This window comes from Rosa rugosa, chromosome 4 (assembly GCF_958449725.1).
Source record: "Rosa rugosa chromosome 4, drRosRugo1.1, whole genome shotgun sequence".
Taxonomy (NCBI): Eukaryota; Viridiplantae; Streptophyta; class Magnoliopsida; order Rosales; family Rosaceae; genus Rosa; species Rosa rugosa.
The window spans coordinates 50,998,367-51,022,842 of NC_084823.1; the positions used below are offsets into that span (position 1 = coordinate 50,998,367).

At 38.8% G+C, this 24,476-nt stretch overlaps 4 protein-coding genes across 7 annotated transcripts; 3 read left to right on the top strand and 1 right to left on the bottom strand.

Annotated features, from left to right (window-relative positions):
* Positions 1–483: 483 nt before the first annotated feature.
* On the top strand, positions 484–2,370 carry LOC133745966 (magnesium protoporphyrin IX methyltransferase, chloroplastic). Of its 2 annotated transcripts, XR_009863879.1 has the most exons (3): positions 484–1,140; positions 1,241–1,695; positions 2,345–2,370. XR_009863879.1 is itself a non-coding variant. In XM_062174123.1 (2 exons), exons 1-2 carry the CDS (start codon positions 601–603, stop codon positions 1,634–1,636), a joined length of 936 nt encoding a protein of 311 aa, XP_062030107.1. In that variant the 5' UTR covers positions 485–600; the 3' UTR covers positions 1,637–1,822. The 2 variants fall into 2 exon arrangements, 1 of the variants encoding a protein (XP_062030107.1); XM_062174123.1 differs by lacking the exon at positions 2,345–2,370 and having other exon boundaries at positions 485–1,140; positions 1,241–1,822.
* On the bottom strand, positions 2,303–3,959 carry LOC133744981 (trihelix transcription factor ASR3-like). Its single transcript, XM_062172994.1, has 2 exons — positions 2,724–3,959; positions 2,303–2,592 (listed from the first exon to the last, which is right to left on the bottom strand). Exons 1-2 carry the CDS (start codon positions 3,487–3,489, stop codon positions 2,303–2,305), a joined length of 1,056 nt encoding a protein of 351 aa, XP_062028978.1. The 5' UTR covers positions 3,490–3,959.
* A 607-nt stretch (positions 3,960–4,566) lies between these two features.
* On the top strand, positions 4,567–8,663 carry LOC133745967 (protein MHF1 homolog). 2 transcript variants are annotated; one of them, XR_009863880.1, is made up of 5 exons: positions 4,567–5,268; positions 5,357–5,428; positions 6,270–6,350; positions 6,523–6,771; positions 8,502–8,663. XR_009863880.1 is itself a non-coding variant. In XM_062174124.1 (4 exons), the coding sequence occupies exons 1-4, from the start codon at positions 5,184–5,186 to the stop codon at positions 6,669–6,671; spliced, it is 387 nt and encodes a 128-aa protein (XP_062030108.1). In that variant the 5' UTR covers positions 4,568–5,183; the 3' UTR covers positions 6,672–6,962. The 2 variants fall into 2 exon arrangements, 1 of the variants encoding a protein (XP_062030108.1); XM_062174124.1 differs by lacking the exon at positions 8,502–8,663 and having other exon boundaries at positions 4,568–5,268; positions 6,523–6,962.
* Positions 8,664–15,763: 7,100 nt separating this feature from the next.
* On the top strand, positions 15,764–24,280 carry LOC133706751 (protein MEI2-like 1). 2 transcript variants are annotated; one of them, XM_062132289.1, is made up of 15 exons: positions 15,764–16,318; positions 16,891–17,081; positions 17,253–17,298; positions 17,948–18,286; positions 18,791–19,167; positions 19,323–19,481; positions 19,616–19,732; positions 19,848–19,999; positions 20,357–20,439; positions 20,548–20,946; positions 21,658–22,300; positions 22,976–23,060; positions 23,144–23,212; positions 23,337–23,516; positions 23,636–24,280. In XM_062132289.1, exons 2-15 carry the CDS (start codon positions 17,004–17,006, stop codon positions 23,756–23,758), a joined length of 2,850 nt encoding a protein of 949 aa, XP_061988273.1. In that variant the 5' UTR covers positions 15,764–16,318; positions 16,891–17,003; the 3' UTR covers positions 23,759–24,280. The 2 variants fall into 2 exon arrangements, with proteins under 2 accessions (XP_061988273.1, XP_061988274.1); XM_062132290.1 differs by lacking the exon at positions 15,764–16,318 and adding an exon at positions 16,719–16,738.
* The last annotated feature ends 196 nt before the right edge of the window (positions 24,281–24,476 follow it).

Below are 24,476 nucleotides of genomic sequence, written 5' to 3' on the forward strand. Positions count from 1 at the left end.
CCTTAGCCATGCAGATTAGAATCCCTGAATATGGAGGAATAATCTGCCTCTCCTGGCCTTTAATTTAGATCAGTTTAGTAGTGGTATTGTTAGAAGCTTCTCTTTGTAGTTTTTTTTTTTTTTTTTAATTTTTTTTTAAGGTGAGGTAGAGGCAAAAGTGAGAAACAAACTTAAAATCATACTGAAATCCTCGTCTCTAAACCACTCTATTGTCATCCCTACTGTAGTTTACAACGAGATTATATATAGTGCTTTAGAGTATTAAAACTCAGAAACTCAAAACCATTAAATTAACTCATAAAATGAGCACATTACATATCATCGCAACCAATTTACAATCTAACAAATTTCCAACCCCACTAGCTTCGGTTTCCAACACCTTCAAAACTAGAGTTCAAAGGAAAGGACACGGAACACAGCCTCTAACAAAAAAGAAAAAGAAAAAAAAAAGGCCCCACGGGAATCGAGGAAACACGGAATTCTCTTATCCAATACTCCTATCTAGATAAGCTCATCAACTACCCAAAGTGTGCGACGGTTAGTTACACTCCCCCTCACTCTCCGGACCGGAGACACCCAATTTTCAAGGACCCAATCTCAATGGCATTCTCCGCCTCTCTCTCTTCCCCACTTCACTTCCGCAACCCCAACCCTATATTCTCTCCCAAGCCCACTAAACCCGCCACCCTCAAGCCCCTCCTCGCCCTCCCGCCCTCCGTCGCCGCCGACGTCGACAGCGCCACCATCGCCGCTATCGGCGGCGGCTCCGTGGCCGCACTCGCCGCCGCTCTCTCCCTCGCCGACCCCGAGCGCCGGCGGAAGCTCCAGGCCGAGGAGGTCGGCGGCGGCGACAAGGAGGTCGTCAAGGACTACTTCAACAAGTCGGGGTTCGAGCGGTGGAAGAAGATTTACGGCGAGACGGATGACGTCAACACAGTTCAGAGGGATATCAGGCTCGGCCATTCGAAGACCGTCGAGAATGTGATGAAGATGTTGACGGATGAAGGTCCGCTTGGTGGCGTCACCGTCTGTGACGCCGGCTGCGGCACCGGCTGCCTCGCTATCCCGCTCGCTAATGAAGGCGCCGTCGTCACCGCCACCGACATTTCCGCCGCCATGGTCGCCGAGGCAGAGAAGCAGGTGAGAATTCCCTCTCCAATTCCTCTAATAATTTACTCAAAACGACGTCGTTAATCCTATTTGATTCTGAGCTTTTTGGAATTTTGAACTCTGCACACAGGCAAGAGAGCAGCTTGATTTGGGGAAAGAGGGAGTCGTATTGCCGAAATTCGAAGTGAGTGATTTAGAGAGCTTGGAAGGGAAGTATGACACGGTGGTGTGTCTGGATGTGTTGATTCATTACCCACAGAGCAAGGCGGATGGGATGATTGCCCACCTTGCATCACTGGCCGAGAATCGGTTGCTTCTGAGCTTTGCACCGAAGACATTGTATTACGATATCCTGAAGAGGATAGGAGAGTTCTTCCCCGGGCCTTCAAAGGCGACGAGGGCGTATCTGCACTCTGAGGCGGATGTGGAGAGGGCTTTGAAGAAGGTTGGGTGGAGGATAAGGAAGAGAGGACTAACAACAACACAGTTCTATTTTTCGAGGCTCGTTGAGGCTGTTCCTATTTGAGAAGGGAGGGAGGTCCATATCTGAGCATTCGACTAACAGTTTGTAAAGCTCTTCTACATGTACGTTCTCTCTCTCTAAGTGTATGTATGGATTGTTCTTTTGTATACTAGATATTCACGTATCAAAATGTCGATGTATGATGACAGTTTTGTGTTCTTTATATGAAACTTCAATTCATTGATTGCCTATGATGCTATATATGTCTTCCTGTTTGAGTTTCACTCTGGTAAGCTAGATGGCTAGAAACTCTTCTGAACTTTAATTCCTAGGTTTTTGTATCAATAGCTAGCTAGATAGGAAGAGATTTAGCACCTGAGTAAACTATGAAGGACAGTCTAAACATTGTTGTGAAGACTTAAAAAAGGCAAAATTTGCTAGCTTCATGTCAATAACTGATACAAGAACAAGGTAGAAATGACTAATAACTAACTCTTAAGAAGACCTATCATCCGTGGTACACTGGATGCCAGCAATAAGAACAAATAGCTAGATAGGAAGAGATTAATCACCAGAATAACTAGTCAAGCACAGATTAAACATTGTTGCTAAGACTTAAAAGGAGCAAAATTTGCTAGCTTCATGTCAATAACTAGCATAAGAAGAATTTAAAAATGTATTAATGATCTAACCAAACATCTCATTCATGGTACACTGCATGCAGCTTCTTTAGGATTTTTCTGTTGACAACTTGTCTGCAATTCTTACCAGAGCATCTGTGACATTTTTGATAGCAGCGAGTAAGTTGTTGTTTTGCTCCTTGTTTTGCTCCCTATCCAATTGGCAGTTTTTGTTATGAGCTTCAAGTTGGGCATTCATCATTTTGCTATTTTTCTCAAGAACTCTGATCAGCTGGTCACTGCAGTTGTCTTCACATCCATCTCTTGACAACCGCCTCTGCTTCTGTTTCTCCTCTCTCCTGGTATCTGACCCTAGCCCTCGTTTCCCCTTTACCGGACCTGTAACATGGAATCAAAAGACGAGTTCTAAATTTGTTCCAAGTACATTTTTTGTAAAGGAATAATATCAATGCCTAGAAATTAGAAATAAAATTTCAATGAGAAATAAAATTTCAATGAGAATTAGTCACCTGGAGTAGGCACAGGAGTTGTGAATATTTTTGTTGGACTCCCTGTCACCTTTTGTTCCTTTTTGGAGTTTATGGTTGTCTCCTCTTGCCCAGATTCCTCAAAATCTGAAAACAGATCATTTTCTGTTGAATCATTTCGAATGCTATTGAAAAATTTCTCAGGTTCCTCCTCCTCCACTTCTTCTTCCTCTTCTTCTGCAGCTGCCTCCTCAGTCACATGACACACATCTTCCATAGGTATTGAATTTAGCGGCATTGGGCATAGGACTGCCAGTGGAGATGCTGGTTTTGCAGTCGCATCTTTTCCGTCCAAGACATTGTAAACATCCCTATCGAAGAAACCTGGAAGTTTCTTGTCTCTCCTCAAATCATTCCTCATCACCCAAAAAGACTCCGCCTCTCCCTTAATCTGTGACTCCCAGTTCCTGATTTTCTTGAAATCAACAAGAAGATTGCTCCATCTCTTCCTGCACTGTACCGGTCCTCTGCTCACGCCACGCTGTTTGCAAAACGATGATACCAAATCCCACTTGGGTTCAACAGGATCCGGCCCCAAGGCTGTAATTGATCTTCGACCCTTTTGAAATTGAATCCCATTTTCTATAACCTTCTTGCCCTCTATAAGGGTTAAGGTCTCTTTTCTGGTCCATCGAGGGTGCCTAATTGTTTTCATTCTCTCTTGGCTGCTCCCACTTGGCACTTGCAATTTCTCAACTTGGTCGGACGGAGAACCACCGTCTTCGTGTTTGCTCGAGTCCGATGCCATCGAGGACTGAAAGAGTGCTCTTGTTCGACAAAGTTTTGATTAGATCGGAGGACTACTCCAACGAAAGACGAGCAATATGACGCATCTGGGACGATCTTATCCGACTCTTAAAGCAAAATTAGAGGCTAATCTTCCTTTTGCTCTTTCCTGAGGTCAATGTGAATTTATTTTCTACCATATAGGGGCACCAACCCTCCATAGGTGCATTTCCTTTACAAGCAGTGCTGGAAAGTCTGTAACTCATACTGTGGGTTTTGGCGTTACCTTATCATTTTCCTTGGTCTTAAGGAAATGCCTTACAAGTTGAGATTTGCTTATCTTTTATTAGTTAATGAAAGTAAAGGTTTTGGTGAATGTAACGTATTTTAATTTCCTTGTTCCAATATGGAATTCACAATTCATTGTTTGGAGAAGACAGAAATGATGATAATATCTGCCACCATTATTTCTTAACTATAAATAAAAGTTAACAATTAATCATGAAACTGTGAGCAGCTGTCATGAGATCTTCATTTTAATTTGCAAATCTTGTTTGAAACAAGTAATCTTCTTGAAAATAGTTGTCAGAAACAAAGGAGATTATCTACTATGTGTGAAAGTAAAAGAAAGTTGAATTGATCTAAAGCTACAACGTCAATGTAATGGCGAATATAAGTTGTATCGACTTTTTCATGTCATTTCTTTTATTGGTGTCATTCAAAAAAACTCTAGTGAAAAGGTATTGTATGTGTCACTAGATGTCTCTCCATCGGTACAATTGTGCCGCCGGTTTCATTTGTTCGTTACGGCCATCATGTACAAGAGGCAGTTGGGGCATTGAGTACGTTAATGGTGTTAGTGTGTGAGGAGGCAACGACTATGGAGAGCTCCTCGCTTCTGGTCTCCAATGTACCAGCTAGGGTTGAAGGTTGCCATGATGAGGACCTTGCCTGAATTGTGATTGCTCATTCCGGTAGTGCTTCAAGATTGACGCCAATTGATTAAAAACACTATGGATGAGCCGACGGCTTTAACTTGTCAGTGGAGTCACCCCTCGCTTTAGATTCTCAAGGCTAGGGCTCCAACTTGCCCCTAGACTTCTTTTCCTCATTTTTTGAATGGTACCTCGGCCGGAAGCTGCAAAAGGTGGATCTCCCAAGCGTAAATCACACAAACCTCGTGGTGGTAAGGACATAGTACCGAAACCTAGGGCTCCATAAACAAAGGGTGAGGACATGTCTCCCTCTCCTAGCCCGGAAAGGATAAACATTGCATACTACTTGGTTGATTTTTAAATACCACTCGAAATTGAGTTCCATAGAAACCGTACATTGAATTACTTGTGAGTATCTTATCTCAATAATAAGAAATTGAGGGGTGGATTTTTTGGAACTGAAAACCAACAAACCGCACCGAACCGAACCGATATAATCAATTAACCGAATTTACGGTGTGATTTACTGATTTTGGTTAATAACAAAAAACTGAATCGATGAAACCGAGTCCATCCGTACGTCACAATTGAGTGCACTGAAGACCCAATAAGTCAAAGGTCTGATGGCCGTAGCTGACTAAACGATGCGTTTAAACACGAGGCTTTCTTTATACCATTTTCAATTAATTACACGAAGCGCCGAGCTCACTCCGCTTTCCCGCGCTTAATTGTTACCAGTAGCGACGGAACCCTAGTTTTCTCAAGAAGAAAGAGAGGAAAAATGGAGAGAGAAGAAGACGACTCGGTGAGCGAGGTTCTCAGAGATCGATTCAGACTCTCCACCATCTCCATCGCCGAAGCCGAAGGTACTAACACTCTCAATAATTCGACGGCTTTCGATTTCGTTTCTGGTTTTTCTTTCTCAGTGTTTTTCAATTCTCGTTCTCCGAGCAGCGAAGAGAAGCGGCATGGAGATATCGGAACCCGTGGTGGCTTGCATTTCCGACTTGGCCTTCAAATTTACTGGTATTTTACTTGAAGCTTTGCTGGTTTGGTTTGAAATTGAGAATCGGAAGTACTTTTGTGATAAATTTTTACGATTCTTATGGCGCACAGCACTGGAATTTACTGAATGGTTTGGTTATTGTGTTTGTGTGATTAAGACTCCAACTGGAAATGGAATGCCTCTTTTGATTGGGGTTTTTTCTTTGAGTACTTTTTGTTTTTTTTTGGTTGTTGTTTGATGCTAAAATAACTGTGTGATTACTGGTTAGGAATTGGATCCAATTAGTGGATAAACCTCATCTCGATCGAGTGAAATGAAGCAGATTTTTGTTAATTGAGACTTTGTTGGATGATTTCATGAAGCAGATTTAGCTGGTCCTTGTATACTTGTGATCTATGAACATGTATCTGAATATCTAATTTAAAGCACCAAGTCAAATGGTGCTAGTTTAGAAGTGAGACTGAGAATATTGCTCATCAAGGGTTGTTGAGAGACTTGGTGTGGTGCTGGATCATATTCTTTCCACTAGAGGGGTTCTGTAGACTTTGTTTAATGATTTCATAAGGTAATTAACTCCACAAGTTGACAGATAATACTTTTGGAGTTTAGTTGGTCTTGAATAATTTGGCGGTCTATGAATGTTGCTAAGAATTGTGACAAATACTTGTCTCTTATTTAGGCACCAAGTCTAATTCAGAAGTATTTACCCTAACAAGTTTTATGTCATAACTTACATTATTTGTTCAGTCCAACATTCTAAAGTCGTACTATATTGGGCATGATATATGTGATTCATCGACTCTAATCAGCATTAAGAAAAACTGTTCTAAAACTAACAGAAACTTCCTGTCTTGAAACCAGAACAATTGGCAAAGGACCTGGAGTTATTTACTCAACACGCTGGTCGTAAATCTGCAAATATGGAAGATGTCATACTTTGTGGTGAGTTTTTCAAGCCTTATAGATTCAAAAGTACTGGCTTCATAAAAATTGAATGTTATAGTAAATTTGCCACAAGTTCGTATGAACCTAGTTCTTCTGTTCCACTTTTATTTAAATATATATGGCCTGGAATCTGGCTGTACTAATGCTTCTTTGGAAACAATGGTTTCAGCACATAGAAATGAACATCTGGCTGCCTTGTTGAGGTCCTACCGTGATGATCTGAAAGCTAAAGAACCTCAGTCTGACAGGAAGAGGAAGAAAGCATCAAAGAAGGATGACAGAGCACCTGAAGATATAGTCCATATTCCAGATATCTAGCTCAGTATGTCTCTGTGACTCTGTCGTAATTTGATGACTAAAGGCTAAAGGACTCGCACGGGACATTACACATTAGTCGAGGTCTTGCAATTCATGTTATGTAAGCAAGCTGCACCTTTCTGATCTTTTAGTAAATAGTCTGCATTGTATTGACTTGCTGATAAAGTTCGAGTACATGCATCAAATCCAGTTCAGGTTACAGTAGTGAAACTATTCGTCTCTCATATTTTCTCTTGTTTAACTCTGTAGTCTGTACCATTATTAGGTTGGCAAATAGCAGAATGATAACCACATCACCCTGGTAATTACAGTACAGAAATCATGAGTATCGACTATTGAGTGGTCTCCCTTAATTGGTTCGTCATTAGCATCAGATCACATTACTCATGTTTCTGCTTCTTTTTGAAGAAGAACGAGACTGATTATATGGATGTAGAGCCCTTTTATTATAGTAATCTCATACTAATCCGTATGGCATGTATACCAATTCTAACAGTGGAAACAATCTCCACTTCCCTGCCCTACAGGAACAAGTTTGTCTAAAGGTTAAAAACAACTAAAACAGGTAAATCTTTGAAAAGTAGGAAGAGTATCAGTTTTGGGATCCTTGGTATAAGTTGTGACCCCATACTTTGGCCCAAGTATGTTTGATCGTGGGCCAGCCAATCTGAATTGTAGGTACGTCTTTTACTGTCTCAATGGAGCCTACTTACCCACACCTAGTGACTTTTATCTTTCTTTTCATGAGGGAAGTGGACTTTATGTATCTACTTATCTACTGGTCATGTCCAAGATCTTAATTATAGGATAGTCCATTGAAAATTGAACCAGTTTTCAATTTAGTTGCAAGCGCAATGCCGTCAGCCTAGTTAGGCATGGAAAATGTAAATTGAACAAAAATAGGAAAGCAGGGAACATGTTCAATTTTGTGTGCGACTCGGTTCAAGTCCAAACCCTAGAAATTTGAAACCCAGATAAATTATTAGAGAGAGAGAGATGGCTTAGATTCCTTGGTTTTGTTTGGTCATGCGTTGTGGTGTGGAGGAAGGGATGACGAAATTGATATTACCTTTTGTCAGAGAGATATTTTTCTTGAGCTTAAAGCCAAAGGAGAACAAGTCAGGTCCAGTCAACCTGGAAATAATAAAGTGAGAGTGATGAAAGAAAAAAGAGAAGGATTCAGTTTCAGTTTCAGTTTCAGTTCCCTTAAAAGCCTCTGTCCGATTCCTTTCCCTTCCTGCCTAAGCCAACACACACCTTGATAAAACTTGCCTCTTTTAATCTTTTTTCTCTACCCACATTAACCAATGGCTAAGAGCTTAGCTGATTGTTTACAGTATTTTTAGTGATCTAGAGTATTGAAATTTCAAATTTTAAAATTAGCTCATTAGATATAAGTCATATAACAGCAAATAATTTACAATATAGCGATTTTCTCAACTCTAAAATTTTGATAATAATATGATAGAATTATTTAGGATTAGTTGTCAGAGCAGTAATAATAATCATAATGACAAAACCTCAGCAGGCTTTTTAGGAATGAGAGACCAGTGGGCTAATCTATTATGCGTGTGTGAGTAGGTTTGATTACTATAATTAGTTTTGTATTTGTCTTGTTTACGTCGAGGGTCCCAGGTGGGGAATTTCCAATCTTATCGTCCTCTTATTAGGCCATTGTAACCACTTACAAGTTACAATTCACATGGCCCCCCCCTGATGGACCATATCAACTGCATCCAGCAGCTTCTTTTTATTTTGTGGATTTTTTTTGGGACCTTTCTTCTTCCTCCTCCCCAATGTAATCGACTTGGGTGACAATCAATCGTGCAGGTGAGCCCTTTCTGTGTTTCTTGTTCGGAAATGCTTTCAGCTCTGAAAAGATGTTATGGCCACTCTATTGTGCATAACAAGACAAGGTCTATCCTCATGAAAACCTACCTGTAATGAGTTTAGTGGAACGACAGAGACTAGGGAGTTTTTTTTTCATTTTCTTTTTTGGTGTAATAAAGGATGGGGATGTAACGCATTAACATGATAACTTTTTTGACGTCTGTCTCGTTAGTATTATTTTCAATTGCCATATTTCATTGTTTTGATAAGATTGATTGTATTATTAATTTAGTGTATTTATCATAATTTATTTTCCAAAAGATGGAGATGTAACATCCTACTATTATGAGAACTTTTATCACGTCGATCTGTTTTGTTAATATTAGACTCGACTAATAAGATTCGTTAAATCATAAAGTGCATTATCATAGTTTATATTTCAACTTAACAATGGACTTTTAGGCACTAAAAAATTGAAGTCGCTCTCGATGACCCCAAACTGCTATGAATTGCAGTGTTAATTTTGATATAGTTCGATCAACGTTTAGCGTTTTTTTTTTGTAGTAGACGTTTAGCTTAATATATTAGACTCCTATTAAATTTTTATCCGACCTTTGCAACTTAATGTTTTGAATATTCATTGCAACGTGCTCCATTGGCATTATTGAAAGAAAAAAAAAAGACCTCAAAAAATCTAGCAAAAACGACAACATTATCGGAACTATTCTAAATTGATAAGAGTTTTGATCGATTTGCGTCGACATTAGTTAAACTGAAGTTACCAGCTTGACGGCTGATTCTAGCCAAAAAAAACTTAACCGAATGCACCTTTTTTTTTTTGGAGAAGAACACCGAGTACAACCTTAGCCCGGTGTGTTGTTATTATATGCTTAGACCAACATGACAAATTAAGTATTTTGAAAAAACTTGCACACATAATAATTTTTGATCCCATCGTCCTGGCAATGTGACATAACCAACGAGTCATCGGCTTTTCATGCATTTAGTATGAGAAAAGAGAAACGCAGCATTTGCAGGGAGCAATTACCACGACTCCGGACTCCTTTTCCCAACCACACTAACAAATTACTTACTCCAAACACACTCCTATATACACAAAAAGCCAGCGGAAATTAAAAGCACTTGCCCTTCTCGTGCTGTGGTCCTAATAAGCACTTCCCCTCTGCTTCTGCTTCTGCTTCCGCTTCCGCTTCTTCTGCTTCCTTCGCACGCACAAAATGTGAAAGCAGCTCGGCTTCTTCTGAGTGATGGAACCCCATGCTTAATCATAACTCCCTCCCAAAAAAGTAACGTACGTACAAGCAACAGCTTTGATCCTCCACGTGGCGTCCGGACAGGGTGGCGTTGAGATCCAACGGCCGCGAACCCCCACGTGAACCGTGTTGGCTTCTAACCGTTTTCGCTTTCGCTTTCGTAACAATCGTCCGATTTGCCGGAAGGAAGCTGCGTCAGACCTTCTTCCTCTGGCTTGTAACTGCCGAAATGGCAAAGCGGTACTAGCTAGTTTACATTATTTACTATGGGCCGGGATGCAGGACCAATGGGGAAATTGGGGGTGGTAAAATTGATTAATGAAAGTCAATTGGATTCTCAAACTAAGGGTTTGGACTTAAATTCTGCCTAACATTTTGTGCATGTTCAAGTTGGACATTAATGTCTTAAACTGAAGCACAAACAGTTACCTAGGAACAAGGGATTGCCTCTTGGGAGGTGCATTAGTCATTACATATGTGCGGATCAATTAATTGTTGACAGAAAAATACGAATACATGTTAGTGGTTATCTATGTATGAAATCCGCGTTAGAGCAACTCCAACAGCTTCTCTATAATTTCTGTATTATAGGAAAGCAAAAGTCAAAACTTTAGCCTTTTTTTCTTCTCCAACTCTAACAGATTCCCTATTTTACAACAATCTCTAAAATCTCCATATTCTTCCTTAAAATTTTAGAGTTTGCTGTAAATATAGGAAATTTGGTTTTCTATTTCCTCACTTTCCCTAAAATAGGGATAGTTATAGGGAATCTGTTATAGCAAACGAGACTTATTTTTCCCTAAAGTAGAGAAAAATCAAAATATAGGGAATCTGTTGGAGTTGCTTTTATAGTACAGCAAATATAACGGTTAAATTTGACACGGAAAACCAAACTCTAATGGCAAGTTGCCGTAGATTTTTTTCTTGATCATGCATTCATTGGAAATGGGAGTAATTCCACTCAACCTATTTTATTTTGAGAAGACAGATTGTAGACCTTGTGTAATAACACATTTTTTTTTTACCGTGGGACGTTCACAAAGTGACTAGAGGATTTACCTCTCTCTTTTTTTGTGACTTATTACAGAGTAATATCCTGCTGAGACATAGTATGAGATGTAGAACAAATGATCCTGTCCTTGATTGGTTCAATTTTTCACTTTATCCAGATATGGCTTGTCGTGTACATTATGATTATGCATGTGCTCTCCCTGTGGGACCCGCCCCCAGCATTTGTGGCTATTCGTTTTAGATGTTATCCACGTGTCTGCAAAAGAGATGCTTCTGTTTTCAAGTCAAATTTATCATGGCAAAAATTAATTACGCCACAAAAAAAAAAACCTATTTAGATAGTTAGACTTGAGCCATTGCCTAGGCGGGAAAAAAAAAAAACTAATTAAAGAGTTCAGGAAAAAAAAAAAAAGTAAGGGCATGAGATGTAATGATTTATTGTAATTGTAAGAAATTTAATTTACGCTATAATGTTCAGGTTAATTTCATAACAAAAAATTTAGGTATATTAGATTCAAACAAATATAAATATTTGTGTCATGGATATGTTAGCTAACAGGTTTGAACCAAGTCTGTTATCACCTCTCTAAATATGAAATGAAAAATTATTCAACAAATTTGAGCTTATTCATACTTAAATAAATACAGAAAATATGACTCCGACTCTCTCTCGAGAGAAATATCGCCGGTCTCTTTCTTGGGAAAGCGGCGGCGACAAAACTACTCGTATGCTTCTCTCTTTGGGTTGCGACGGCGACAAATCTTTTCGTCAGACTCTATCTTCTGTTAGAGGAGGCGTATTTGCTGTATTTGATGGTGATTGGGTTCTAGTTCACCGGATCTGGTTTGGTGGAAGATTGTCAATTGGTAGTGATGTTGTTCCGACTAATTGTGCTGGAGGTTGGCATGCACAGAGCGGTGGACTGATTCCCAAATCTGTTGGTGGTGATGATTGCGGAGGCTTCTGTGCCGACGGCGGCAATTTGGTGTGGGCTACCGACGTGGTGCGATGCCCAGATGGCCTTGCTGGATCGCGATTGGTTTTAGGTCGGGGATGTGACCGGATCTGGTTTTGTGGAGACGTAAAGGATCCGAATCTTGGTGGCGGCGCTGGGGTCGCGATTTTGGGATGGTCGGAGATGGCAAAGTCCGTCCATTGTCATGGGTTGGCGGGGAAGCTTCTCTCTCCGTGATCAGGTTGGATGGCTAGTGTTGGTGTCTGAATTAGCAGGGAAGACGACGTTGACCCGTCTGAGTTGGGCAGTAATGAAGTCAGCGGCGGCTGCGGGGTGTTTCCCTCGACTGGCGTTGGCGACGGGGCAGCTGATGGTTGTTGGCTGGAAGTACACTTGTGGGCTCATTGGGCTAGGGCTTTGGTTTACCCTACTCTTTGGGCATTCTCTTGGTGTTGTTGGGCCTCCTGGGCCTTGGACTGGCTTGTGGCCCTTAGGTTTGGGTACACTGGTCTAGGTTTTCAAGTGGGCTGGATGGATAGGGTCTCTATGGCTCATAGTGCTGTTTAATTTTTGTTTGGGTCGCAAAAACCAGTACCTTAGTTGGAACCTTTTTATGTAAGCTTCGAGGTTTCTATGTTTTTGTTAGAATAAAAGTGCGTGAATTTATCAAAAGGTGGGTGTACTCGGGATTTTTTGGGATTTTATTCTTCTAGAATAAGGTTTCATGAGGTTCTACAGAACGATTCTTTCTGTCGACCCCATAAGTGTGTTTCGTTTTTGTACTGCTTGCTGAATTATAATGAAATGGCTGACCTATTTCCATAAAAAAAAATACTTAAATAAATACTCATTTGAACCATAATTACGCTAATAACCAGACTCGTTATAGTTCAAGTATGTTGATTCTCATAGTACGTATGAAATGAAGAATTATACAAGCACGTACTAAACTCGTGTTTAGTAATTATCCTAATATGGAGGCCAGGCCAATATGTAACGTTTGTAACGCATATATCTTATCGAAAATCGTTTGTAACACACAGGCAAGGTAGGCCAATATGTATGATGGTACTTTTCCAAACCATGGTTGAAGACATGACACCTTGATATTCTAAAAAGCTTTTCAAACACCAGTTTCGTCAATGGAATACGACTTTGATTCTTTTTCTTGTACCACACAGACACCTTTTCATTGTTATTTATGGTCTTATATATTTTATGCAAAACTTGTCCTCGTTCTTCAATCTAGCTGTATATACCTAACGAAAGTAAGAATAATGAGATAAGACTTAGTTTTTAATAACTAACATGGGCTGTATTAATGTCCGTCTTCCAAACCAAAATTTTGGTTAGAGGTTCGTGAACAGAAAGTACTTATTTTTTAGTTGCATTCGTGACATTTCACTCTCGCTAGACCAAATAATTGCGGGCGGAATATTATCTTCCTAATACATATTTTGTAAAAATAGAGTAAATTGTTGATTCTTAGGATAATTCTTCAGGTGGTCTGCTCATTTTTAAACAATACTCTTTTTTTTTGAAATGTTTTAAACAATACTCTTTTGTTCCTCATAAATTTTTGCATTATGTAATACTAGCCCCTTAACATGTGCAGAATTGGCTTTTATTTTTATTTTTTTAAATTAAAAAAAGTTACAGCAGTTTCTCTCCTGATTTTGAGGAAGTTTCTCATTTTTTCATATGAGGTATTGATGATGTAGTCAATTGACTATCTTATCCTCATATAAAAATAATTTATTTATTAATATCTATATTATGTGAGGGCATATATGGTCGTTAAAAAATTTAACAATTCCCTTAATAATTGACTTAATTATATAAGATAAGATAATGAGATACCACATATATATAAGTATTGAAATTATTAAATGACATCATTATTGGACACCCTGTCATTTATTTTAAAACAATTGTAGTAGCAGATAATGTATTTTATTAGCTGGGTGGTTGAGGGCATAATTCCAGTGTTGATTATGATTAAAAGTTCTGATCTGGAGATTATCCTTTCAAAGAAAATCAATTGGATACCGGGCAGGAGTGAAAATCACATTAAGGCCTTGAAGTAGAAAACTCCATGCTTGTTTCCAACGACTAGGTTACTAAAAAGAAATAGACAATATATTCGTCAGAACCAAATTTAAATCACTTGCAAACAATATTAATTTGCGCATGTGCACAATCATCATTATTAAGAGTACATAACTGAAACTAGCCGTAAGCACTAGCTAATTTGTGTGTGTGAACGAGATTTGTTGACGTGGATCAAATAACAACTATAATGAATTGATGATTCAAAAAAAGAAGTGTTTGTGTGGCGTAGGGGAGCGATGTTGTTGTACATATTAGCATCGATCGAGTGATTTGCGTTCAACTACTTCCAGTCCAGGCAGTACAATCCTTTCCGACCACTGCCAAACCCTAAATCACTAGCTAGTTCTCTTCCCACACTCAAATAAGATGATCATAAAAGAAGAGCGACATATCACCACGGTTGGTCATGTACGTACATGTGATTTGGCATATGTCGAATAGAATTGATCTAACACTAATTAATTTGGCAGCTAATCAGTACTTGTATCCATAAAGGGCCGAGAAGCTTCAACAAATTTACTAAAAAAGGGGATCAAGTCCTAAACTTATTGTTCTTGGCGTAGAGCCGTAGACAAGAGGTAGGATCTTCTCCTACATTTGTTGCATGAAAATTGCAGGATGACAGTCTTATTAGGTGAGCTTCAGTTTTAGTTAATTTATTCTCAAATCCAAAACATTTCGTATACGACACTCACCTCGACTTATCCGGAATGCATTTCTTGTAAAATGAATTATTCCTAACTAAATGAACAAACCAATCGATCCAATCTTCTCATGCAGTTTAACGACCTTGCAAACAACCTCTTTTTTTTTTTGGTCTGTGCATGGGTGTGTGAGTCTTTTAAAATTTAGTATATAGGTGATCGATAGAGGTCGTTGTCGACAAGTTTTGGATTCAAGTTATACCAGTTTTAAGCTCTACCCTCTTGTTTTTACAAAGGGTGTGCGTGAAAGGTTAATAAATCATGAACTGATAAGATTTTTATTAAGAAAAATAAAAAAGACAAAAAAACAAAACTTATTAAAGAAAGAGAAAACGGCTACGTATGTAAAAATCAATGCAACAAAAAAAATTTAAATGAATTACCAAACAAGTATCGAATGTGTAAGTTTGCAAAAATGACTTTGCTTTATATTATTGGTAAGGTAATTTTTGCATGCTAAATCGGTGAGGCTTAATATTTGCTTATTAGTTGGTTTTAAGTCTTTTGACAAAATCTCATAATTAATGGTGTTATTACCTTATGTAGTTAAGCACAAACGACACGAACCTCCAGTTATGCATGCTCGACAAACGAGGTCTAATAAACATTCAAATTAACCGAATTAAACGATATGTCAATAGTAGAAGGAGGTATAACGGTATTAACCAAATTCATTCAAAGTTCCAGACCTCACAGAGTTCAAACAAATGCCGCGTGAGTTTAAACACTGTCATCTGACACTCGTGTGGCTACTATGAAAAGAAATAAATGTTTGTGCAAGACATAACGTATTAAGAATTGATCGCACATTCTATGTTAAATATCGAGAATCTCGTCATATATACTAGGTACGGATAAAAATATATTGGGGAACAAAATTTAATAGCTAGTTAAGTCATGACATGAACAAATCTTTATCCATCTAATTAGGCAATTTTCCATATCAAGAAAGATTTGGTCACTCTTCCCATAATTACAAACAAGAAAAAGGAAGAAAAGTAAAAACCGCCAAAAAGGGGTCGGGTCGGGTCATTACAGCCCCCCCCCCGAACTGAAAGGTAAAAAAAAAACCAAGATTCCCGAGGAAGAAGAAGAAAGAAAGAGAAGAAGAAAGAGCGTGACTGACTGGTTTTGTCCACTCTCTCCCCAAGTCCGCCGAGTATAAAGCCTCCCTCTCCTTCTTCCTTTTTTTTTTTTTTTAATAGTTTCCATTTTCTGTTCTCTGATTCTATCCACACTCTCACACCCAAAGAAAACCCCGCGCCCATCTCTCTCTCTCTCTCTCTCCTCCTTTGTCTTCTTCCTCCTCATTTTTTCCTTCTTTACTCTTCTTTTATATTTCAAAACCCAACCACCCTTCTCTCTCTCTCTCTCTTTCTCTTTCTCTGACGCTCTTGGATTAAACAAATCAGAACCCAGCTCCCTGTGTATTTATTCCTTTTCTCTCCCCTTCTCGGCCACCGGCGGTTTTATCTCGCCGGAATCGAGATGTTCGCCGGCTCCGAGCTCTGATTCCGTTAATTTTGACCGGTTTTTGTTGGAAGCAGAGTATGCTTGTGTAGGAGCAGAAGCGAGCTTAATTTGTTGTGGAAAAGTGAGTGAGAGACCTGCAATGCTGCGAGTGGTGGATGAGATGAGATCCATTGTTGTATCATAGCTTTTGGTTTATTCGTTTTGGATTTTTGCGAGTTTTTCCATTTTTTTGAGCTGAATTTTGGTCATGGAGATCAATTCTGCTGATGCGGCTTCTCCTGGACTAGGTCAGACTCTGTTTCACTCTTTTTGTTTGCTTTTGAATTTTTTTGGGGTTTTTTAAGCTGTGAATTTTGAAGGGTGAAATTTTTCAACGGTTGAATTCTCGATCTTTGCTGGTTTTTCACTTAATTTAGAGATTTTCTGCGGCAATTTGGTTCGTTTTAGGTTGCTCAGGAATTAAGGAAAGCTTTAAAAGGATTTAAGTTTTGATTTTGCTTTCCTACCTATTTTTTTAATTTTTTTTGTTTTTCTGAGCAACCAAACGGGGTTAAGTATGGTTTGGTTTTTGGTAGGTAAGCAAACATTTTCAGAGCTTCTTACTTAACATTTTGTTTTACTATTATCCCATTTTTTTCTTCGAATTCTCGGGCTCTCACACAGAGACCCCCGAAGGAGGAAAAGAATCTTCAACCTTTTTCGAGTTGGTAGAACTGCCTGATGACTTGATTTGGGTTTTCGGTTTTGGAATTTTACAAAAATGCAGTTCTCTCTGCTTTGATTTGGAATGTTATGGTTGTGATATCTGAGGTGTATCGTCTTCGTTCATTAATTTAGTTTTATTGTTTTCGATTTTCAGGCAAGGAGGTGTGTAGTGTAGATGAAATTGGCCAGTGAGAATTTAGACCTTTTACTTGTCTCTGCCTTCTCTCATTTTTCCGGCAATAGTTTCTGGTTTCTTAGTGCTGCACGATGCCATTTGAAGTAATGGATCAAAGGGGTGTATCCGTCTCTTCCCACTACTTTGAAGAAATTCCTTTTCCTTCCGAGGTGTTATTCTTGTTTTGATGTCATGAAGTTGTCATATTCCTTTGAATTGTTGTGAAGTTTCACTAAATATATAGCACTCATATGTAAACAAAGGATCATACCATGTTTTTCTCTTTTTTTTTTTCTCAATAATTCTTTCTAATTAGCTCTTTGTGAATTTTGTTTGACCAGAGACAAGTTGGATTTCAGAAGCTGAAAACCATGCCTGATCACCAAGGTGAGCATTTAGTTCATAAAGTGTCTGACAACTCTCAGCTAATTTGTCTTGCCCCGTCAAACTTTCTGTTTTTATTGGGTCCTGGGCTTTAGTTGTTGAAGTTACACCCCATTACCTGTTCAAAGGATCTCCCAACCTGACAAGCGCCCCTAACTTATTAACGTCACAACTACCAGTTGAAAGAGTTCCCAACCAAACAGATGTCCCTTACTCATTAACAATGTGCAATGTGTGTTGTAGTGGTAAGTTCACTTGTCTCTCTCACTCAAACTTGGGTTTGAGTTGCTGTGCCTTAGCACACAGGGTGTTCAAAACACTTACCCAGGAGTTAGCAGAGTTCCATGGTTTTGTTTGGTCATTTAGAAGTTTGAGCATTCATTTGGTCGGAAATATGATAACTAGCTGTTCCAAGTCCCGACTTCAGAGTTGTTCTGGTTGTTATATAAATGGTTTCTAGCTCAAACTAGGAAGTAAGAATCAACTCAGTCCACCTTGAAAAAATGAAATGTACCTATGAATATGTGAATCGATGAATTGGTTCATCGCTGGCATGTTGTCTTCCTGATTATAACGGTATACTGTTTTGTGGTAAAATTGTCTGTGTGAGATCTTTGACTTCCCTCTTCTTGTGTAAATTTCTGTACTTCAGTGGGAGTAGATAGAACAGTGCCGACAGCTGGCAGCATATTTGATCCTTCATTACCCTCAAAAAGGTTTTTACCAATTGGGGCACAATCAGTGGATTACTTTGATATGCCACAATCCAATCTGGCTGGGGAGCGCACAGAAAGGCTAAGCATTACTGGAGGAGTTGCCAATACATCTAAGGCCTCGTGGAAACCTATGAATCATCATCCAAAGTTGTGGTCAGACTTGCCCACACGGCCAACATCCCATAGCTTGGTTGGAAGCAAAACTGCTATTAATGGTGCTCAGCATGAAAGCAGTCTGTTCTCAAGCTCATTGTCTGAAATTTTTACTAGAAAATGTAAGGTTTTGTTTTCCTCTTTATGTCTAATAAGTCTGTCTTGATATGTTGCATATGGGCAGTGTAACCATCTATTTTGTCGAACATGCTTGTTGGACCATACCATCTATACTTCATTGGCAATTACATCAATGGGCTGCTCTATCATCCCTTACAAGAATGCAAAAGAAACTGCAAACTTTTTTGTACCTTTTTCACAAAAAGGTTTCTTCAATTCCATGTCTAACAAGTTTTTATGTTGAATTGATATCTTATATAAAGTTGCTAATTAGGTTCAAAATCTTTCTAAACTTTTTGTTGTCTTTACATACTACATGGTTTCATCTGTTCTCTACTTCAGTATAATCTCCAATCAATTACATTTGCATTTGTGGGATTAAGTCTTAATTTAGTCAAATTAAGCTACTCCATGTTCCTTTATACTACTCCATGTCCATCTGTAACCAATTTCCACAAATATGCTTATTCATCATCTTAACATCTTTTTCCCCCCTTTTTTTGCAGTGAGATTGCTAAAGGGTGATTTTGTATCTCATCAATCTACAAATACTGTTGCTTCCCAACATGAGGAAGAGCCCTTTGAATCGCTTGAAGAAATGGAAGCACAAACCATTGGAAATCTCCTTCCTGATGAAAATGATTTGTTTTCTGGCATGATAGATGGTCCGGGTAAAATTGTGCATGGTAGTAAAGGGGACGAATTGGAAGATTTTGATCTTTTTAGCAGTGGTGGCGGCATGGAATTAGAAGGAGATGATCAAGGGGGTGGTAATTTTTCACTTGTGGGTGAACACCCCTATGGCGAGCACCCTTCTAGAACACTTTTTGTTCGAAATATTAATAGCAATGTTGAAGATTTGGAATTGAAGGATCTTTTTGAGGTGCACACCTCTCCTTTATGAGTTATTTATATTATAATTTGTTTTATATATATATATATATGTATATATTTTTTGTAAATTACAAGTCCATGTGGGCAAGTTAAAGCAGTTTACCTCGTTTATTAAATTGACAATTGAATTTTTTTTTTTGTTAGCAATATGGAGATATCCGAACACTTTACACAGCCTGCAAGCATCGTGGGTTTGTTATGATTTCTTATTATGATATAAGGGCTGCCCAAAAAGCGATAAGAGCACTACAGAGTAAGCCACTGAGGCGTAGGAAGCTTGACATACACTATTCGATACCCAAGGTATGGTGGTCACTTCACTTGTTAGTTACTGTTGATGTATGTGCTAATTTCATGACCATTTTGTTTTCTCTGGCTTGTTTAGACATTCTCATGATGCTTGGTTGTTTCATTTTATCTACTTGTCTATATGCCAGGACAACCCTTCTGATAAAGATGTTAACCAAGGAACACTTGAGGTATACAATGTTGATTCTTCTGTTTCTGATGATGAGCTTACTAAACTTTTCGAATCTTATGGGGAAATCAAAGAGGTAAGTTGGTCAAGTTATTCTCTGTTATTTGTTTTGCTTTGCTTTTAAGAGGCATGAAGCTTCTTGTTCTTTATTTTTATTTTGATATCAAGTACTTGTTATTTTCTGTTTCCAGATCCGCGAGGCTCCAAACAAGAGTCATAACAAGTTGATAGAATTTTATGATGTTAGAGCTGCAGAAGCTGCTCTTCATGCATTGAATACGAGTGAGATTGGTGGGAAGCAGATCAAGCTTGAACCCAGCCATCCAGGGGTTGCCAGAATGGGGTATTGTTAACAAACTCTTCCTATTGGTTATCTGTGTGTTTTATTTAGTGTGTGGGGTTTCTGTAAGTTATCTCCTTTGAGGTCTTAACACAGGCAATTTTGTATTATTATTTTTTTTCTCCCTGATTTTTTGCTTTTATTCTCCTGGATTTCTGTCAGCACCTGTCACAGTTCCTTTTCTACTTGTTTAACACAGGCAATTTTGTATTATTTTTTTTTTCTCCCTGATTTTTTGCTTTTATTCTCCTGGATTTCTGTCAGCACCTGTCACAGTTCCTTTTCTACTTGTTTATTTTTGTTGTCCTTTAAGTTTGAATTTCTTAAACTTCTTTGTAAGAAATAATATTCCTTTGGCAGTTTCGGTCAAGGTTCCAAGCAGGAGCAAGATGAATTTAATATTTGTCATAGTCCATCCGACAACTTATCAGCAGGATGCAAGGGTATGATTGTGCCTGTTAGGAATTATTGCTTCAATTTGTCATCTACTCATAATTATGTTAATTTGTGTTCATTTTCTTACAAAAAGTGTTTTGTTGTTTGTTTTACAGCAACCCTTCATCCTGGAATGGCTAATGAATCTAACCTGGGATTACATTCTTCAATTCGATCACCTTCCAATGCATTTATGGGAAATGCTTTAGCGCATCTGAGTTCAAGTGTTCCGCGTACCTTGCCCTCTCCGATGAGAGTGGTGTCTGCGGACAAAAACTTTTGCCTTCCTGATTCCAATCACTCTCTGAATGAAATTAAGTTTGGTAACCAGTGCGTTCCCAATTTCCATCCGCATTCCCTCCCTGAGTATCATGACAGTTTAGCACATGGTATCACATCCAACTCCAGTGGAGTGACTGGCAATGTGGGCCTTAGAATGACAGAAGGAACCGACAGGAGGCACATTCGTGAAATGAATGCAAATGGGCACCTGATGGAACTGAACGGAGGAGGAGGTACATTATGCATATAGCTCTCTGTCATAGTTTTACAGATTTCTCTCAAAACGTCCTAAAAACGAGTCTTTTTTCTTAGTTATCATATCATTTATAAGTTGGATAAGGTGCATCCCAATGCATTAGAATTAACAACTAAAACCATGACCTTTTTTAAGGATAAAGAAAGAGAATTGCTACTTTCTTTAAATTTATTTCTTGCAATGTTTTATATCCAGAACATCCCCTTGTTGAAGTTTCTCACTGTCTTCTCCTTTCTCCCTAGTTGCCTTATCCTTTTGCAGGATAATTTGTGCTCTATTTTCTTTGATTGGTTTTATCTGAGAACCAAATGTTTTCCACTCTACATTTAATTGTAAATTCTTATTCACGTGTTTTACCCTTCTCTCCCAGCCTGTAAGAGATAATGTAACAAGTAATGGATCCATCACTCGTACATCTCTGTGTCTTCTTCTTCTTCTTTTTTTGGTGCTATCTGTCTCTCTTAGTTGTACACAGTTTCATGTTGTACTATTGAATGGTGGGAGCTACAGTAACATTACTAATTGAGTGGTGGTTCTTAGACTTCCTTTTTTGTGCTCGCTACTTCCCATTTTGGATGCAACTTAGAGTTTGTCTCTCATTATTACTATTGTTAGATTTTGGTTGATGAAAATCTTAAATTTTTAGTACCTATTCTGGTTTTTTGTTTACTAGTCTTTTCTTATGCAGCTTTTGCATCTTCTGGAAATGGGAGTGCTGGGGTTCGTGGACATCATTATGTTTCCAATTCTTATCAGCAGCATCCTTCAAGTCCCATGATGTGGCAGAATTCACCATCATTTATCAATGGTCCTCATGCTCATCGCTTTCCACAAATGCCTGGCTTCCCTAGAACACCTCCTCACATGCTGAATGGGACATCACCTGTCCGCCACCATGTTGGATCAGCACCAGCAGTTAACCCTTCCCTTTGGGAAAGACATGCATTTTCAGGACAGTCTCCTGACACTTCTAGTCTTCACTTGGGATCTCCTAGCTTCGCCTGTTTTCCCAGTAGTCCCCAGTTGCATCCTATGGAAGTTCCATCACGCAACATCTTTTCTCTTGTTGGTGGAAATTGCTCAGACATGAATACAAGTACCCGGCAACGCTCTTCGCAGGAGATCTGCCACATGTTTCCTGGGAGGAATTCAATGATGTCGATGCCTACCTCTTTTGGTTCACCAAATGAACGTGTCAGAAATCTATCTCACCGTAGAAGTGAAGCAAACTCTCATAATGCTGATAGGAAACAATATGAACTTGATATTGAGCGCATATTGCGTGGGGATGACAATCGAACCACACTGATGATAAAGAACATTCCCAACAAGTATGTATATGATCCCCTAACTGTTCTCAATGCTGGCATCTTTTTACTACACTCCATACCTTTTGGCAGTTTAATTTTTTTAGATGAACTTTCCCATTTGTCGACAACCTTTAATGAAAAACATACTTTGCTTAAGTACTTCTAGAGCATATTTCACATTTCTGCTTGCCAAAGACTAGCAGGATGTCATGCGTCAAAATATTAGGTAGTTAGATGTTTCCAAGTCCTGATAATCGTAACTGATAATTTCCTGTAGCAATTCTATAGCATCTTTAAAAGATATGGTTGATGCCATATGGTAGGCAGCCAGTATTAATAACCGTAAGTAATTAGCCTAATAGAAAGCTTCATGCTGCCTACTACCCTACTAAGCAAGCATTAACTGTAGTACTTACTGCTTTGCTCAATCTAGTACTGGTTATGACATAATTGCTTGAATGATAAGAAAGAAAAGGAGGATCTTTTCTATAATTTAATGACCAATTGCCCACATGTATCTTCCATAATACACCGGCTAAAGTACCTGCTCAGTCTCATGGGCTAGAGTCCTGTGATAAAGTCATAAAACTGGTAACATGGTCCTCATAACTGCAATGACCATATTTTTTATATATTGCTTTCCAGTTGTACATAGAGATTATTCCTGCTTTGCTAAACTAGTAATTGGTTCTACAGGTATACTTCAAAGATGCTGCTTGCAGTAATTGATGAGAACTGTCGAGGAATATATGACTTTATTTATTTGCCAATTGACTTCAAGGCAAGAAAATTGTTTGCTGTATCATCTTTATTTGGGTAGAGAGCGTATGTCTATCTGCTTCTAATTTTGTATGTTTTTCACAGAACAAATGCAATGTGGGATATGCATTCATCAACATGATTGATCCTCAACAGATTGTTCCATTCTATAAGGTTTGACCAATGGACTCTGCCATTTCATTCGAGTCATCCGCTCAAATGGATAAATTCCGTGTGTATATCAGTGATAAGTGTCGATTGTTCTAGCAAGTGAAAATGGATTATATATCTCTTGCAGGCATTCAATGGCAAAAAATGGGAGAAGTTCAACAGTGAAAAGGTTGCAACACTTGCATATGCTCGTATTCAGGGAAAAGCTGCCCTTATTGCCCATTTCCAGAATTCAAGCTTAATGAATGAGGACAAACGGTGTCGCCCTATACTCTTCCACACAGATGGACCAAATGCTGGGGACCCGGTAAGATATACGAGACTGACTGTTCTTGACTTCTAAATTCATTTTGTATAATCCTTCATGAAACTCTAGTCTCTTTAACTATATATATATTTTTTTCTTCTTCTATCTTGTCTCTGCAGGAACCCTTTCCAATGGGCACCCACATCCGATCAAGACCAGGAAGATCTCGAACCAGTGGCTATGAGGAAAGCCATAACCAATGGAGCCCATCTTCATCTGCAAATGGAGAGGAAAGTTCCTAGGGAATGGTTTCTTGAAATGAAATATGACCAGCGACTTTCTCAACCCAGAGAACTAACCATTGAACCTTATGTTGGACCTTATGTCGGAGTACAACAACTTGAACCATTCCAATTCTCTATATCAGGGGTGGTCAATTGACTTCATTTTTGGCTATAGAGGAGCTGCTTCTTCTACTAGGTTTCGGATTACCTAAACCAAGAGGGCTACTTCCTCACTTCACAGCATTTTCTGATTCCCTGATTTTCATTTCAAAGCCACCTATAAGTATAGAGGATGGCTTAACTTAAACCTAAAATTTTGGAGACTTGTTTTGAACAATATCTTGATGTATAGGCATTCTCAGGACATTGTGCTTTCACTTGTCCTTCTTGTTCTCTTCTCCTGAAAGTGGGCTCTTTTTCTGGTTGACGATGGTTAGAGACCCACACCAGATTTGAGTACTGTTGAAATTTTTGAAATGCTAATGTCAGTTGAACTCTGGTTGTATTATCTTTTATCGGAGTATCCTTTTTGAACCTAAATTGCACTGTGCATTAGGATGTCTTGCCTTTTCTTTTGTACTATTTTCATTCAGTTGCAACCGTAAATTGAACTCTTACCGAATACAAATTTCTGTTTTCGGTAGCAGAAGTTATACTTCTCAAAATCATTTGTTGCCCTCAAGCTTACAGAGAACCTGTCCGTGCAAATTTTTGTCCATTGATAAGTCTTTTTTCT

Coding starts and splice junctions, on each gene's coding strand:
- LOC133745967 (XM_062174124.1), top strand. CDS start 5,184: ATGGAGAGAGAAGAAGACGACTCGGTGAGCGAGGTTCTCAGAGATCGA. Junction 5,429..6,269: donor CTTGGCCTTCAAATTTACTG/GTATTTTACTTG, acceptor TCTTGAAACCAG/AACAATTGGCAAAGGACCTG. Junction 6,351..6,522: donor GGAAGATGTCATACTTTGTG/GTGAGTTTTTCA, acceptor CAATGGTTTCAG/CACATAGAAATGAACATCTG.
- LOC133706751 (XM_062132289.1), top strand. CDS start 17,004: ATGCCATTTGAAGTAATGGATCAAAGGGGTGTATCCGTCTCTTCCCAC. Junction 20,000..20,356: donor CCAGGGGTTGCCAGAATGGG/GTATTGTTAACA, acceptor TTCCTTTGGCAG/TTTCGGTCAAGGTTCCAAGC. Junction 20,440..20,547: donor CTTATCAGCAGGATGCAAGG/GTATGATTGTGC, acceptor TTTGTTTTACAG/CAACCCTTCATCCTGGAATG.
- LOC133745966 (XM_062174123.1), top strand. CDS start 601: ATGGCATTCTCCGCCTCTCTCTCTTCCCCACTTCACTTCCGCAACCCC. Junction 1,141..1,240: donor TCGCCGAGGCAGAGAAGCAG/GTGAGAATTCCC, acceptor CTCTGCACACAG/GCAAGAGAGCAGCTTGATTT.
- LOC133744981 (XM_062172994.1), bottom strand. CDS start 3,489: ATGGCATCGGACTCGAGCAAACACGAAGACGGTGGTTCTCCGTCCGAC. Junction 2,593..2,723: donor AACTCCTGTGCCTACTCCAG/GTGACTAATTCT, acceptor TCCATGTTACAG/GTCCGGTAAAGGGGAAACGA.